General features: G+C 39.0%; 1 protein-coding gene across 2 annotated transcripts in view; it reads left to right on the top strand.

Moving 5' to 3' along the window:
- The window catches only part of LOC132383354 (claspin), a 45,935-nt gene extending 42,909 nt beyond the window's left edge, over window positions 1-3,026 (top strand). For both annotated transcript variants that reach the window (XM_059954247.1, XM_059954246.1), the window contains exons 25-26: window positions 846-1,010; window positions 2,797-3,026. In XM_059954247.1, the coding sequence (XP_059810230.1) occupies window positions 846-1,010; window positions 2,797-2,913 (282 nt within the window). In that variant the 3' untranslated portion in view covers window positions 2,914-3,026. The remainder of the gene's footprint in view (window positions 1-845; window positions 1,011-2,796) is intronic.
- The last annotated feature ends 15,295 nt before the right edge of the window (window positions 3,027-18,321 follow it).

The following is an 18,321-nucleotide window of genomic DNA, read 5'->3' as shown; positions in this document are numbered from 1 at the left end:
GAACATATTTGATCCTGCAGTCCTAAACTGCTAATGTCATAAATTAAATGGAATGTGTATTTGACTTCAATTGCTTTTATGTTTTGACAAGCCTTGGGCACCATTGTAGTGTAACAATTTCCTAATCAAAAATGAACTATTCCTTTGTTGGCTGTTTGATTATCATTCTATCTGATCTGACACAGATATTAAGGAAACATTGAAACAGCAGATGGTACCAAGTTATGTTTTATTTTGTGTGTGTGTAATTACTGGTATGATAGATTGTGGAGTACTTGATTTTGGTTTTGTAAACCAGACTCCAAACGGAAGCAAGTCCCCAAGATGTACAGTATCTGCCACGTTTTAGTTGGAGTGATAAATGCATTGAGAATAAGGGCAAATATTTCCCAGTCTGGCGGTGGGACTAGGTGGGGTAGGTACTATTGAGTGTGGGGCAAAAGGTGGAAAAATTATAAGGAGTGAATTCAGAAGGTGATGTGGTTGGGTTGTCTAACTCTAGCAAAAATCTATTCTGTTAAATGATGTATTTGTGTTTTTAGAAAAGTCTTAATGGTATGTTCCATATATAGGTGATTTTATATATAGAAAATTATGATTACAATTAAATTCTGGTCCCAATAACACAGTAAATTTAAACCTGCATAATTTATTTCAAATTTCAACACACAAAGTTTAGTCTGCTTTTGATCCATTTAAACTATAGGAAGAAGTGTTTGAAAACACATGCTTGCCATTTTGTAATAGATCATAAGGATTTCACTTTGGTCCATAACTTGAAAATGAAAAGTCTGTTAACAGTAAAGAAGTTAGTGTATTCTCTTTTTTTTTTAAATACACAACAGAAAAAGAATGGATCTCTTCTAAACCAACCTCGAGAGGTCCTACAGAAGCTAGCAGCAATATCAGACGTGAATCTAAATGCTCCTCGTGCCAACTCCCGGAATTTTGTCTTCCATACACTATCTCCAGAAAAGAATGATATGAAAAGGATAGAATCAAAGCCACAGGTAAGACTAAAAATGACAGGTGTAGAGGACAGCTACCAAGCGACTATGTCAAACATTAATGAGAAATTCCAAGGGGACAATTCTGAATTTGGTCTTGAGGCAAAAAGCTGAGCAGTTTGAAGGAGCATCAGAGAGTTCACTTTGGTGATAAAGATCAAAATTCCGTTAGGCTCTCCATAATTGCAGGGACCAAATCAGAGAAAATTGGGGCAAGGCTGATTTTACTAGATGGAATGATTGAGTACAAATGTCTGCAAATAACTTCTTGGAAGTATATCTACGCAAAACAATGGTAGGTATTTTACCAGGAGTTTCAATTGATCTGAATCCACAAAGATACACAGAGGATGAGATAAGCCAGTCAAGGGAAGCTGATGTCAAACGTTTAAAAAAAAGTCTGATTACAGGAAGTGTAAGACATTAAGAAAGCAAAGAGGGATGATGAAAAATACTGGCAGGAAAATGCAAAATTGTTTAATAAGGACAAAAGCAGCAAAGTTATAATTAAAACAAAAGAATGGGTCAGTTCAGGAGCGCAAAGGTCCTTTTGGTAGAGGCTTATGAGTTTGGTAAAGTTCTTGATATTTTCTGACTACTTTTTGACTATTTACTATTTTCTGACAAAAGGACATAATGCTGATGTGTTAAGGCAAAGGAATGTAAAATACTGGATAAGGTGAACAATAAAAGAGATATTAAATGCACCATCATTAATAGATAAATGCAGAATTAGCAACAATTGGTTGTTCAATAAAGCCATAGCTGATCTTTAACCTCTGCAGCACTGCCGAGTTGGTCCATATCTCCCAATTTCCTTTGTATTTGAGCTCGAGGTTGTTAAGAATTTTAGATGTTGTCAATTATTGAGCCTCTACAACTATCTGTGATAGAAAATTACAAAAGTTCACCACTTCAGCCAGATAAATTATTGGCTAGGTAATGGAACTTGCCTTTACAATACTCAGTAAATATCTACTAACCACTACTAATTCTCAGCCAAGTTACATGGAGGTAATAATGGGACTAAAAGAGGTTAGTATGAAGTAGATTTGGTAGCATCAGTAGGTGTAAGAGTGCTTGGTTTTGCTCTGGAACAGTATATAGATGAAGAATAGGAGTAGACTCTGTTGGGAACCAAGTGTGTCTGCATAATTTACTCACAGTAGATCACCCCCAAGATAAAGAACACCAAGTGGAATAGTTTACAAACTGTTAGGGTACACCACAATCTAGTTCACTGGTTAGAAACATATGTAAAGAAAAATATTGACCCTTAAAGTGGGAGTGGCAGTGTTGAATTCTGAAGTGAAATGCTGTTTCAAACTTGGTAAGACTATGCTTGCCACTCTGCTTTAGTTTTGGGTATGCACCCAAGGAGAGTGGCTTTAGAGTGTGCGCAGCCCAGATTTGCTGAATTATGCTTGGTCTTGAAAGTCAAATTATAAGCTGTAAACATTAGGAAATTGAGTATTCTAGTTGGGGTACATGATCCTAAAAATAATTTGCTTGGATATATGGATATAAACTTCAAGTAGAGAATTCCAGTATTTATTGGGAATTTTGGAATTTGGCTCAATTCTGTTGGCTGTATTTGTGGATAAATAGTGTTGAAATGTGGGCTACTCATAGTCTAACCAGTGAAATGGCTGAGGGACTGGAAGCTTTCATTGTCTGATGTTCCATTAATTGGCTCATTGGTTTTTGCTTGTGTCTTTTGTAATGGTGTATATATTTATAATTTTTTAAAAAATTATTTTTGTTGGCAATAATCCATTTTGTTTTGCAGACAAAAAGAAAAGCAACTGCAGCTCCAATCACCTCATTAGCAAAGCAACCACGCACTGAAAAGACACAATTAACTAGCACTCATACTAGAAGTATATTTCGATATTTAGAGAAATAATTATTGTAATTATAATATAGCTTTACTGTTATTCATTTTGTTATTGTAAATTAGATGTGTTGTGCTTGTACATGATTATAAATGCTCTTACTAGATTGTTTTATCTGAGAAATAAATACCATTTTTATAATTCTGTGGAGATCTAATTTTCACCAACTTGAACATTGATGTTTTTGGTATAAAAAAACATAAGCACTGTTTTCCAAAGTGCTTTTTGTACACTATGTATTATAGTCTGAATATATTATACAAATATAAAGTTCTTTTAAAAAAAAAATCAAGTTTCCAATGAAACAATGAAAAATTACCTTCATGTCTCCAGGGAAAACTGCATAGCGTTGGTAATATTTTAAATACTTCATGAAGAATAAGAATAGATTTTAAACAATTATGCATTAATAGAACTTAGCTGACGCCAATCTGTTTGTATAGATGGACAAGCAAATCCCTAGCTATTATTTCAACAGTTCCTGGTGCCCTTGTGAATTTTTATCCTGCAAGCAACATTAACAGATAATATACTTGTGTTGAGTCTCTGGGGATTTTGAACCCAAATTAGTTGGTTCACTTCCTGCCAATGATGCGTTTTGAGACATTCTGAACATAGACAACACAATCCTTTTCATACTATGTTTTCCATTTGCATTGAGTCCTTTAAGTAACAAAATATAGAAGTGAAAGACATCAAAGAAACATTAGATGTTCGTCATTATTTTTGCTAAAAATGCACAGTATGTTTGAAGAATTGCATTGTAGCCTGTGCAGCACAAATTTGCTCTTGTCTGCTCTGAATGAACTTGAACCATCTCAAATTTCCCACTTTGATTTTCTGTTTCACTTTTTGGTGCAAGTCGAGCCTTTCCCTAAATGTCTTCATTTTAAATTAACAAGTCTCGTTCCCTCCATTTTGAAAATGTTCCTGTTGTATTTAAGTCACTGATAATCTGGTGGAGTTATCACCACATACTAAATTTCCAAAAAGGGAAACAATTTTTCATTTCTACTTAAATCCTTCAAAAACTTTTTACTTCTTTCTATGAATAGATGTCAGCATGCTTCATATTCCCCAGCTTGCTTCACCCAACATTTTGGAAACCATGTACAGTTGAAGTCAGAAGTTTACATACACCTTAGCCAAATACAAACCCCATTTCCAGAAAGGTTGGGATATTTTCCAAAATGCAATAAAAACAAAAATCTGTGATATGTTAATTCATGTGAACCCTTATTTAACTGACAAAAGTACAAAGAAAAGATTTTCAATAGTTTTACTGACCAACTTAATTGTATTTTGTAAATATACATAAATTTAGAATTTGATGGCTGCAACACACTCAACAAAAGTTGGGACAGTTAAAATAAGATTGAAAAGTGCACAGAATATTTAAGTGACACCAGTTTGGAAGACTCCACATTGGTAGCAGGTGAGGTATCATGACTGGGTATAAAAGTAGCGTCCATCAAATGCCCAATCTTTTCAAGCAAGGATGTGGTCGTGGCTCACCCCTTTGTGCCAAAATTCGTGAGAGAATTGTTAGTCAGTTTAAAAGGAACATTTCCCAATGCAAGATTGCAGAGAATTTAGGTCTTTCAACATCTACAGTATGTAATATTGCGAAAAGATTCAGACATCTCAGTGCATAAAGGGCAAGGTTGGAAACCACTGTTGAATGCGCGTGATCTTTGAGCCTCGGGCAGCACTGCTTAAGAAACCATCATGCTACTGTGGCAATTATAGCCACCTGGGCTCGGGAGTACTTTGGAAAACCACTGTCACTTAACACAGTCCGTCCCTGCATCCAGAAATGCAACTTGAAACTGTATTATGCAAGGAGGAAGCCATACATCAACTCTATGCAGAAACACCGGCGAGTTCTCTGGGCCCGAGCTCATCTCAGATGGACCGAAAGACTGTGAAACCGTGTGCTGTGGTCAGATGAGTCCACATTTCAGCAAGTTTTTGGAAAAAACGGGCATCGAGTCCTCCGTGCCAAAGATGAAAACAACCATCCTGATTGTTATCAGGAAAAGGTGCAAAAGCCAGCATCTGTGATGGTATGGGGTAGCATCAGTGCCCACGGCATGGGTGAGTTGCATATATGTGAAGGTACCATTGATTCTGAGGCGTATATTAGGATTTTAGAGACATATGTTGCCATCAAGGCGACGTCTCTTCCCGGGACATCCATGCTTATTTCAGCAGGACAATGCCAGACCACATTCTGCACGGGCTACAACAGCGTGGCTTTGTAGACACAGAGTGCGTGTGCTTGACTGGGCTGCTGCCAGTCCAGAGCTATCTCCTATTGAAAATGTATGGCGCATCAAGAAGAGGAGAATCAGACAACGGAGACCATGGACTGTTGAGCAGCTGAAGTCTTATATCAGGCAAGAATGGACAAAATTTCCAATTGCAAATCTACTACAATTAGTATCCTCAGTTCCAAAACGATTAAAAAGTGTTATTAAAAGGAAAGGTGATGTAACACAATGGTAAACATGCCTCTGTCCCAACTTTTGTTGAGTGTGTTGCAGCCATCAAATTCTAAATTTGTGTATATTTACAAAATACAATTAAGTTGATCAGTAAAACTATTGAAAATCTTTTCTGTGTACTTTTGTCAGTTAAATAAAGGTTCACGTAAATTAACATATCACAGATTTTTGTTTTTATTGCATTTTGGAAAATATCCCAACTTCTCTGGAAATGGGGTTTATATATTTAAACTCAGTTTTTCACAATTCCTGACATTTAATCCTAGAAAACATGCCTTAGGTCAGTTAGGATCATTACTATTATTCTGACATTTCACATTCCCTTTGTTAGTATTTGGTAGCATTGCCTTTAAATTGTTTAACTTGGGTCAAACGTTTTGGGTAGTTTTCCACAAGCTTCTCACAATAAGTTGCTGGAATTTTGTTCCGTTCCTCCAGACAGAACTAGTGTAACTGAGTCAGGTTTGTAGGCTTCCTTGCTCACACATGCTTTTTCAGTTCTGCCCACAAATTTTCTATCAAATTGAGGTCAGGGCTTTGTGATGGCCACTCCAATACCTTGACTTTGTTGTCCTTAAGTAATTTTGCCACAGCTTTAGAGGTATGCTTGGGGTCATTGTCCATTTGGAAGACCCATTTGCAACTGAGCTTTAATTTCCTGGCTGATGTCTTGAGATGTTGCTTCAATATATCCACATAATTTTCCTTCCTCATGATGCCATCTATTTTGTGAAGTGCACCAGTCCCTTTTGCAGCAAAGAACCCCCACAACATAATGCTGCCACCCCCATGCTTCACGGTTGGGATGGTGTACATTGGCTTTCAAGCCTCACCCTTTTTCCTCCAAACATAACAATGGTCATTATGGTCAAACAATTCAATTTTTGTTTCATCAGACCAGAGGACATTTATCCAAAAAATAAGATCTTTGTCCCCATGTGCACCTGCAAACTGTAGTCTGGCTTTTTTTTTTAAATGGCAGTCTTGGAGCAATGTCTTCCTTGTTGATATAGGGCTCGTTTTACTGTGGATATAGATAATTATCTACCTGTTTCCTCCAGCATCCTCACAAGGTCCTTTGCTGTTGTTCTGGGATTGCTTTGCACTTTTCGCGCCAAAATACGTTCATCTCTAGGAGACAATGCGTCTCCTTCCTGAGCGGTATGACGGCTGTGTGGTCCCATGGTGTTTCTACTTGCATACTGTTGTTTGTACAGATGAATGTGGTATCTTCAGGCGTTTGGGAAATTGCTTCCAAGGATGAACCAGACTTGTGGAGATCCACAATTTTTTTTCTGAGGTCCTGGCTGATTTTGTTTGAAAACTTCTGACCCACTGGAATTGTGATATCGTCAATTAGAAGTGAAATAATGTCTGTAAACAATTGTTGGCAAAAATTACTTGTATCATGCAGAAAAGTAGATGTGCTCGACGTCTTGCCAAATCTATAGTTTGCTAATATGATATCTGTGAGTGGATAAACAATGAGTTTTAATGACTTCAACTGTAAATCATGATCTAGCACTGTGATATTTGTAGTAGTATATGAACCGTAGCTGCACAAATTCCTCTGGAGCAGGGGCTCCCAACCTGGGATCCATTCACCCTTCGGTTAATGGTTAGGTTCCATAGCATAAAAAAGTTTGGGAATCCTGCTCTGTTAACCCTTCGATCTATAAATAATTTTTCTCTGTTTCAAGAACTGCTCCTCTACTCAATTTAGTTTGTTACACTGAAAAGAACTTTTTTTCTATCAAACTGAATCATTTTGCACATGAATTAGAAATGTCATTATTCCAATTAGTTCAGACCATTCATTCAAACTGTCTGGGTTACTGAGTGATATAACAGTGAGTTTCTCCATTTATCAATCTCCTTGTCCTGTCCTTGCCCTTCTACATGATTTCCTTTAAGTATTCAACTTATTTTAGAAAGTAATATATTGATTACAAAGTTTAATCTGTATCTTCTCCGTGGCTTATATGTCCTTTATATTGTGGGGCCTGGAGGCACACGGTAGCGTAGTGGTAGGCACGCTTCGCAGTACAGTTGATCTGCATTCCATTCCTGCTGCTGCCTGTTAGAAGTTTGCACGTTTTCCCAGTGACTGCATGGGTTTCCTCCCATAGTCCAAAGACATACCTGTAGGTGGGATAATCGGTCATTGTAAATTGTCCCATGGTTAGGCTAAGATTAAATCGGGGATTTCTGGGCAGCATGTCTTGAAGAGCCCATTCCATACTGTATCTCAATAAATGAAGTATGAGTCCAGAATTCATCACTTTAATCCAGTTAGAATCAAAGTAGTATTTTTAATATATCCATGCTAATGTAAGCTTGAACTGTGTCCTAATTTTCTGTTGGCTTCAAAGATGCAAATATGTGTACATGTACACCAGAAAAATTACACAATTGACAGAATTGTTGATGCTTGATTAGCATGGTTGAAAGTAAAATGGGAATATTAGATTTTCCATCTGAGATGACTGTTTGAGTTGGATGAAATGTGCCCTGAATTTAAAAAAAAAATTACATTGGATGGAATAGAAATGTTTGTTCAGTGGCATTAATTAATGGGCAAAATTAAAGCACATGGTATTGGGGGTAGGGTACTGACATGGATAGAAAATTGGTTGGCAGACAGGAAACAGAGTAGCAGGTCTTTTTCAGAATGGCAGGCAGTGACTAGTGGGGTACAACAGGGCTCGGTCCTGGGACTGCAGCTATTTGCAATACACATTAATGATTTAGATGAAGGGATTAAAGGTAACATTAGCAAATTTACTGATGACACAAAGGTGGGTGGCAGTGTGAAATATGAGGAATGTGCAATGAGAATGCAGGGTGACTTGGACAGGTTGGGTGAGTGGGCAGATGCAGTTTAATGTGGATAAGTGTGAGGTTATTCACTTTGGTGGCAAGAACAGGAAGACAGATTACTATCTGAATGGTGTCAGTTTAGGAAAAGGGAAAGTACAATGAGATTTATGTGTCCTTGTTCATCAATCACTGAAAGTAAGCATGTAGGTACAGCAGACAGTGAAGAAAGTTAATGGCATATTGGCCTTCATAACAAGGAGAGTTGGGTACAGGAGCAAAGAGGTCCTGCTGCAGTTGTACAGGGCCCTGGTGAGACCCCACCTGGAGTATTGTGTGCAGTTTTGGTCTCCAAATTTGAGGGAGGATATTCTTGCTATTGAGTGCAGTGTAGGTTCATGAGGTTAATTCTCGGGATGGCGGGGCTGTCATATGTTGAAAGATTGGAAAGACTGGAACTTAGAAGGATGAGAGGGGATCTGATTGAAAGATAAGATTATTAAGGGATTGGACACGCTAAAGGCAGGAAACATGTTCCCGATATTGGGGGGAGTCCAGAACCAGAGTACACAGTTTAAGAATAAAGGGGTAGGCCATTTAGAACAGAGTTGAGGAAAAACTTTTTCACCCAGAGTTGTGGATCTGTGGGATGCTGTGCCTCAGAAGGCAGTGGAGGCCAATTCTCTGAATGCTTTCAAGAAAGAGTTAGATGGAGCTCTTAAAGATAGCGGAGTCAAGGGATATGGGGAGAAGGTGGGAACGGGGTACTGATTGTGGATGATTGCAAATGGCCTACTCCACCCATTGTCTTTTATCTGCAGGGTAAGTTAAAGGAAGTCATGATTAAAAAGATTGTGGATTGGGTTTACAGAATTTTTTATTGTTTTTCTCTGACAGATGCCAAAATATATTCGAGTAATGTTCTCTGAAAGCTGTTCCCTAATACTTTTTAATAGCTAGCATTCACAGGTTGGCATATGTCACTGTTCAGTTTTGTTAAACCAGCTGCTGTTATGACAGGAGACAAACCCAAAATGTTAAATGTTCCTTTAAGAGAAGCTGGAACATAAACAGTTCAATAGATTTCAACACTAGAGGGAAACCTTGTAGCACAATTTTATAGTTGCCGAGGAGTTTGTGCTTTGCAAGATTATGCAAAAGCTGAATTTTCCTGACTGATTACAAGCAAAATAAAAGTGACATCCATTGTAAATTTTTAGTCTGAATGGTATTAGGCTGAAATAAGTAATTTGTATCAATTACATTTTTCCTCATTAAACTAAATGTCAGATTATTTTCTATGTGCAGCAGGCTGAAGAAAATTATTATTCCCACAGTGATGGAATTATGACTGGAAGTATACTAATGGGAGCAGTAAAAAGGTGGTTATTAATGCAATTAATGGTGTGAAAGATGTCATCAGATATACCTGCTGCTTGTTAGCAAGAAGATGCATTAAACTGAATTTAACTCTGTTTCGAATGCTGAGCACATCATTAAATCAGGGCAGATTAAGACAACTCGTTAATCTCACTCTGTGTATACAACACTAATATTAATAGGTACTGCCCACTCGCTGTGTTGCATTTCCTGCCCTGGATTTTCATAGTTTTGTTCTTAATGTAACAATCTGAGCAGAATCTATGTATTTTTTAATTTCACAAACAGTAAATAACTTTATAAACATGAGAAATTCTGCTGATGCTGGAAATCCAAAGCATCACACACAAAATGCTGGAGGAATTCAGCAAGTCAGGCAAACACTAACCCTATGGAAATAAATAAACAGTTGATGTTTTGGGCCAAGACCCTTCAGATCTGGAAAGGAAGGGGGAGAAGCCACCAGAATAAAAAGATGGGGTGAGAGGAAGGAGGATAGTTAGTGATAGGTGAAGCCAGGTTGGTAGGAAAGGGCTAGAGATGAAAGAAGCTGATAGAGGAGAGTGGATCAAAGGAGAAAGGGAATGAGGAGGTGTGACTGGGGTGGATAGTTTATATCGGGTTAAAGCTATGGTTAAAGAATAATAATTCTCTAAATTGTCTAATGAATCTTTAGTATTTGCTGTACTCATTCTGCCATCCAAGATCCCACATCACTGCCTTTTGAGCTTTTACCTTGAGTTGAACTGACCAGTTCATTCCAGACTAATGTTTGCTTTAAACACTTGTTTACTGTTTGCCTATTACAGTATACACCCATGCTGAAGAGTATTGATGATGGCTGGGGTCACCTGTCTTGTAAATTCACTGCCCAGAAGGCCACCTATAGACAATATTGCCAAGAACAATCATGATCATAGATACTATGATTGCCAATGGCATTGCAACACAGCACATGATGATGATGATACCATGCTAAATCATCAATCTGTGGATTTATCGTGCATTATTTAGCACTTGCCTTGTCTTGCTCAGGTTGAGGAATGATTGGAGAGGATTGGGCTTTCAGAATTGAAATGAACCATCTGAAGAGTGATCTTATAGTAGCAATGGATGGAAGCATATGTTATGTAAATAGTTAATCTAGAATACTATAAACAGTGAAATTGATGCTTAGTTTATGATTTGTGTCATGAAACTTCCTAGAGAAAACAATAAAAATTTGCAATGTTGTTCCAAAGGTTAAACAGTAGGTAAATGGCTCTCTTTGTCCATAATTAGGTGGAAACATGGCGCATACAGAAACTGACTGTCATGACTTTGGGAGTGGTGAAAGCAAAGGGCAAAAAATTTGGAATAATTAAGAGGGCCATTAAAATTAAGCATGAGAAAGTTCATAGAGAAACAGATGAATTCAAATTAATAAGAGGGCATGGCCGCTAAGCAAAATTGAAATAATCAAGAATGACTATCACTGGGGTGGTTAAAAACTGAAGAATTAAAAATGGTGAAGCTTGGAACAAAAGTGTAGGTAGAAATGTGGATTTTAAATTAATTTGAGTTTCTACAATACAACTACAAAAGAAGTCCATCAACAAAATGGAGATTTATACAGTGCAAAACAAATGTGTCTGATATATAATTCATAACAATAAGGAAAAAGCACCCAAACTAAAATCATATAAAGTTCGTGTCTGCCCCACCCTCCCACTACAAAACTCCAGGCCAACCATTCTAATGTGTAAAAGAGAAATTAATCAGAGCATTCAACCCTACAGAGCTGTAAATATATACGTATACAAAAAAGAAAATATAATGCCTACCACCAAAACTGTCACCTCCTGTGAGCTAAGTTTCTAGTCACAGTGCGGGTAAGCATGGCAGGATTTTGATAACTGCTGTTCTTTCACTTGTTAATCAGTCAAAGCATGATTTAAACCCTACTTGAATACAGTTCTGGTGATTGGTTTCCAGATCTTTTCCTCAGTCATAAGAGATGTTGCCATACGTTTATCAATTCATCTTTTAGTAAGAGACAAAATGGGTGCAAACAAGCTTGTGAGAGCTAACACGGGGAAATCTGCAGATGCTGGAAATTCAAACAACAACACACACAAAATGCTGGTGGAACACAGCAGGCCAGGCAGCATCTATAGGGAGAAGCGCTGCCCACGTTTTGGGCTGAGACCCTTCGTCAGGAAGGGTGTGTGTTGTGAGAGCTAACTTCACTTTTCAGAAATGTGCAGCTGATACGATAGCAAAAGTCCATTTATTGGTATGATTTTATAATTTAAGTAGCACTTTAAGAACGTTACCGATATTCCCATTAGTATATTTGAGTATTATTTCACAGTAAAGACAATGGATGTTGTTTCACATTAGAATGCACTTGATTGAAACAGTTTGACCGTTATATGCTTTTAATTATTTGAGCATTTACAACACAAGGAAAGGGGTCAGCTAAGATTTCTAAATGACAGAACCAAATTAGGATAGTAATTCTCCACACCCCATAAATCTGGATGTTTTTCCATAAGACATAGAAGCAGAATTAGGCCATTCAGCCCATTGAGTCTGCTCCACCATTCCGTCATGGCTGATCCTGGATCTCACGCAACCCCATACACCTGCCTTCTTGCCATACCCTTCGATGCCCTAACCGATGAGGAAATGTTCAACTTCAGCCGTAAATATAGAACATATAGTACAGTACATTACAGGCCCTTCGGCCCACAATGTTGTGCCAACCCTCAAACCCTGCCTCCCATATAACCCCCCACCTTAAATTCACACGGACTTGACCTCCACACAGTCTGTGGCAGAGCATGCCACAGGTTCATTACTCTCTGAATGAACAAGTTCCTCCTTATCTCTGTTCTAAAGGGTCACCCCTCAATTTTGGGGCTGACCCCGCTAGTTCTGGATACCCCCACTATAGGAAACACCTTCTCCTCATCCATCCTATCAAGTCCTTTCAACGTTTGGTAGGTTTCAATGAGATCCACCCCCCCCCCACCCCCTTTATTCTTCTAAATCCCAATGAGTACAGGCCCAAAGCTGCCAAACGCTCCTCAAATGTTAACCCCTTCATTCCCAGAATCATCCTAATGAATCTCCTCTGGACTCTCTCCAATGATAACACATCCTTTCCGAGATATGGGGCCCAAAACTGTTCGCAATGCTCAAAGTGCGGCCATACCAGTGTTTTATAAAGGTTCAGCATTATCTCCTTGCTTTTATATTTTATCCCCCTTGAAATAAATGACAATATTGCATTTTGCCTTCTTTACCACAGACTCAACCTGCAAATTAGCCTCCTGGGAGTCTTGCACAATGACTCCTAAGTCCCTCCGCACCTCTGATGTTTGAACCTTCTCCCCATTTAAATAATAGCACAATTGTTCTTTTTACCAAAATGCATCATCATACCTTTACCACTGCTACTTTTTTGCCCATTCTTTCAATTTGTCTAAGTCCTGCTGCATTTGCATTGCTTCCTCAGCACTACCTACCTCTCCACCTGTCTTTGTATTACCGTCAAACTTTGCCACAAAGCCATCAATTCCATTATCTAAATCATTGACAAAGAATGTGAAAAGCAGCAGTCCCAATACTGACCCCGTGGAACACCACTAGTCACCAGCAGCCAACCAGAAAAGACCCCTTTTATTCCCACACTGCCTCGTGCAGTCAGCCATTCCGCTATCCATGCTAGTATCTTTCCTGTAACTTTTCCTTCCCGGATTGTTACATGTTTTGTGGCACCATATTCTTTCCTTCCTTTCATGTTCAGAAAATAGCTCCTTCAAGATAACTTCCAAAATCATGCTCCTGATGTATCTCAGATCTGTAGCATTTTACCTGACTCATGATCACAACAGTCAGTTGTGTTCAGAACTCCACTCAGCTGTTGCTGTATTTTGATAGCTATCACTACTTTCCCCATTCACTGTATCTAACTTTTATGGATATAATCCTTTTCTTGATAATTTTCCATCTGCTAGTTTTGAGGTGGCTTTCTAGAGATGGGTCAGCTTCCAGTTTGTCACAATTTTCCTCAGACTTCTTAAATACAGGTGAGACTGCACTCCAGATTCATAAATAACCTTACACTGAGACCAGACATAATGTAGTGCACCTTTCTAGAATATCTTGGTGTAAGGTATCTTCTCTGTGCTGACTACTGGGCAGAGAAATGGCAGGTGAAATTTTCCTGCAAATTATGTAATGAAAATTTTTGGGAGGACTAAGGCTATGATTGGGTGGCAGGGTGGAGATATGCCTCTACGAAAGGAGGTGTAGGGCACTCCTTCCCTCCACTTGTCTAGAGGTCACCCTGGGCAAGGTGTAGCACCTGCTTAGTCCCACCCCCAGATCAGGTCATGTGAAGCCATGGGAGCAGCTGGTGCACATCACAAGTCCTGGTTATGCGACTACTGACACCAGGCAGACAATCTCGGAAGAGTATTGATCACGGCTGGGGTCACTCAGCTTGTAAAGACACTGCCAAGTAGAAGGCAATGGCAAACCACTTCTGTAGAAAAATTTGCCAAGAACAATCATGCTTATGGAAAGACCATGACACCTACATCATAAGACAGCACATAATGACGATAATGATGGAGTCTAAGATTTATGCAATGAGTGGTAATATCCTAGGAACTACTGAGCAAATGGGAGCTTGGTATATGTATCCATGGATACTTAATAACAGCAGCACATATACTATAGATGGGATGGTGACGAATGCACATGGAATGCTTGCTTTCATGAAAACAGCATAGAATCACCAAGATGATGCCTGGGATGGAGCATTTTTGTTACGAGGAGAGGCAGAACAAGTTAGTTTTCTTTGTAGGTGGGATGAGGAGACCTGTGGTATACAAAATTAGATGAGCATAGAGAGGGGTCATTAGAGAGAAATGGTAAAGGTTTCTATCTGCCATGGGCATTGTTTTAAGGTAAGGGATAGGAGATTGAGAGGGGACCTGAATTGCTTGCAGCGAGGTTGTGGTTGAAATACGAGGGAGTTGTGGAGGCAGGTATGACCACATTTAAGCACGTTAAGGGTTGGGTCGTTCTCTGATCTTGACAATTTACTAGCCAAAGTTTTGTCACCATGCGAGAAGACATCATCAGTGTGCTGCTGACTAGTGTGTCCTCCGAACGCTTGGCTATTATGTCCTTTCCAATCAGCTGGTTGGACGTCAATTTTGGAGCTCAGTTGTGAAGTGGGGAGGAAATCTCATCGCAGAGGCCAAGCGTTCAGAGGACACACCACAATCAGAGTACTGACAATGTCCCTTCACGTGGTGACAAAATGTTTGCAAGTCACCAAGATCAGAGAACAACTCGACACAACTGTCAACCACCCAAGCTACACGTCTTCTGAATTATTTCTAAAACTTCAGCATAGAAGACAATAGACAATAGGTGCAGAAGTAGACCATTCGGCCCCTCGAGTCTGCACCGCCATTCTGAGATCATGGCTGATCATTCACTATCAATACCCAGTCCCTGCCTTGTCCCCATATCCCTTGATTCCCCTATCCAGCTTCAGGAAGTCACTAATCAATTGGAATTTAGTACACCAATCTACCATCTGTACCCACACTTAGCTTTCTTATCCATAAACAGATTTGTCTGTGAATAACCTTCATCCTTGAGGTGGATCTTTAATTTATTAACCTTTTGCAAATTTTCCAAGGCAATCTTTTTACTTATTTTATTAGTTTTCCTCATGAGCACATTATGGCCTGAAGTCATTTCCTTTGGTTCAGTTGATGTTCCTTGTCATTTTTAACTCTGAGTCAACCACCTTTGTTTTCTGAGGAATGTCGTAGCCTGCTGAATAAATCCAGATGAGAAATTGGGATTATGAGTTCCCCATTTCAAGCACAAATAAATTTAGAACAGACTTTAGAGAACCGAATAGACTGATGCAGCAAATTATAAAATGTGTGTTGGAACTGAAGAAAACAGGTTTCACCATTGATTTTTTTAGTATTGTTGGGATAATTATATTTTTAAAGATCAGAGATTAGGTTTCTGAGAAATCACCATGTTAGCCGCAGGGCTTGGGACCCAGTAAGAGAAGAGTTATTAAATGTGACTGAGGGTTGTATTGCAGTTCAATCTGTGTACTCTATCTCTCAGCTCAAGTTCAGGGAAAAACTGCAAGTAGCATCTGCACATTTTTACAGCGGTAACATCCCAGAGCCGAGGGCAAGGTCCCTGCAATCTGCTGCACTCCATCTTAACTCCAATTACCACGTTTAATCTGGGGCCAACAATCAGTTAGGGTCTGAGGGGTGCCTGAGGGGAGGAGCTGTGATTGCACGGTCTGATTTGAAGGTTTACAGTACTTAATAACACAGGCAGGGCAACATGAAATTAGAGATTTGTTCAGTCAAGGATTTCCACACATGTAAGCCGATTGCATTATATTCTTCTTCATAAAAAGCACTACCTGCAAAATTATATTCAATACGGCAATTTATAATGGAAGTGAAGACCAAAAGGAAGAATTGCTTCAATTATGTATGCTCATCTCTTATAATCTGTCAGCCCACTGATTTCCAGACCATTGAGTGCTGTTATCACTCATGACATTAAAGCCCTGTCCATTTCTGTACCTGTGTTTTGCAATGTTAATTTTTTAAACCATGTTTTCATACAGTGCATACCTATTTATCAATTCTGTCCAATTCCCTAAGTATTTTAATCCATGAATTTGAAATTGCTCAGAACTTTTGAATGGAAGGATGGTCAGAAGGCTCAAGGCCTGCTCCAAGGACCAGAGCAGAAATTAAAAAGAAACCATCTTGGCACTTTTCTTTTGCCTCATTACCACAAATCAAGGAAAAGACTTATTTGAGCTTATTTGATCAAAAAGGACCCTACATTCTTTGCTATTTTTAATATTGTGTGGATAATTCTCAAATTGAATTGTGATAACAGATTCCTTTAACATTTCAGACACATTATTAAAATGCTGTGAGAAATGCTTCCTTTTGGGTTTGTGTGGTTTTCTCAAAAAAAAAAATCACTTCTAGCTTGCTCCAGGTAGATATTATATAATAAAGGATCATAGATGTGAAATACTTTTGTTTCTCTCTTCATTGATGTTGCATCTTCTGTGTGAAGGTAAAGCAAGAAATTGCAAATACTAGAAATCTAAAGGGTCAACGGAAGGTCATCAAACTGAAACGTTAACTCTTTTTCTCTCGATGTTTGATACTTAATTGAATATATCCATTTTTGTCTTTGATTTTTAGTGTCCTAACCCAGATATGTTGCACAGTTTGCCACAAGTGCTTTAGCATCCTTTCTATGTGCATAAAGCCCAAAGCTACACGCATCATAAGACTTATGTTGAATCACCGTTACACCTCCAATCTTGTATACTCGCTGGGAATTCCAATACTCATTAGCCTTTTATGTGTCTGCTGACTTGAGGATCAGTCACCTGTGCAGTGCCAGAACTTTCCAAATGATTATTTTTAGTGAAAATGTACAACATCACGTTTTAATTATTTCTGATTCATGCCGAACCTCTTGCTAATTAGAGAACTGATTTTAGATAGTTAGATAGCCAAAAGTTAGATATGGCCCTTGTGGCTAAAGGGATCAAGTTAGAAATAGCCCTTGTGGCTAAAGGGATCAGGGGGTATGGAGAGAAAGCAGGTACAGGGTTCTGAGTTGGATGATCAGCCATGATCATACTGAATGGCGGCGCAGGCTCAAAGGGCCGAATGGCCTACTCCTGCACCTATTTTCTATGTTTCTAACTGTATAGCACAGAAATGGCCCCTTCAGGCCAACCTTGACCATGCTGGCAGTGATGACTATTTACACTCATTACATTCGTCTGCTTTAGGTCCAAATTGCTCTATGCGTTTCCTAGCCCAATATTCATCCAAACAAACCTTTAAATGTAGAAATTGTGTCTGCCTCCACCACCACCTCTCACAGCTTGTTCTCTTTATTCACTACCCGCTTTGTGAAAACCTACCATCAGATCTCCTTTATATTTTGTCTCCCTCAACTTAAACTGTGCCCTCAAGTTCTAGACTCCACTGCTCCAGGAAAAAGACTCCATCTATAAATGTCGATGTCCCTTGTAATTTTATAAACCTCTATTTCTTAGGTCACCCATCTCAGCCTCTCTCACTCCAGTGAGAATAAATCCAGTCCATCTAATTTCTCCTTGTAACTAGGCCCATGGCTCGCCACTCCAAGTCACGTCCTGGTGAACCTCTATGGTTATCACATCCTTCCTTTGGTGTGAAAACTAGAATTGTACAGGATATTTATATATTTTTCATTTATTGAGGGTCAAAACGGAATTGGCTCCTCCAGTGCTTCGAACCGTGCTGCCCAGCAATCACCCACTTTAACCCTAGCCTAATCACCGGACAATTTATAACAACCAGTTAACCTACCAAGCAGTATGTCTTTGGACTGTGGGAGGAAACCTATGCGATCACAGGGGAAACGTACAAGCTCCCTACAGGCAGTGGCGGGAATTGAACCCTGGTCGCTGGTACTGTAAAGTATTGTGCCAACCACTGCGCTACCATGCTGCCAAATGTGGTATTCCAAATGCAGTCTAACCCAGTTTGTACAGCTGAAATGTGACATTCCGACTAATGCTCCAACCCTGGAAAGGCAGGCTAAGTAAGTACTTTTTTCGCTGTCCTATCCATCTGTGTC

Source organism: Hypanus sabinus, chromosome 30, assembly GCF_030144855.1.
Source record: "Hypanus sabinus isolate sHypSab1 chromosome 30, sHypSab1.hap1, whole genome shotgun sequence".
Classification (NCBI taxonomy): Eukaryota; Metazoa; Chordata; class Chondrichthyes; order Myliobatiformes; family Dasyatidae; genus Hypanus; species Hypanus sabinus.
Note: the sequence above shows the minus strand (reverse complement) of the source record. Positions and strands in the feature narration are given on the sequence as shown.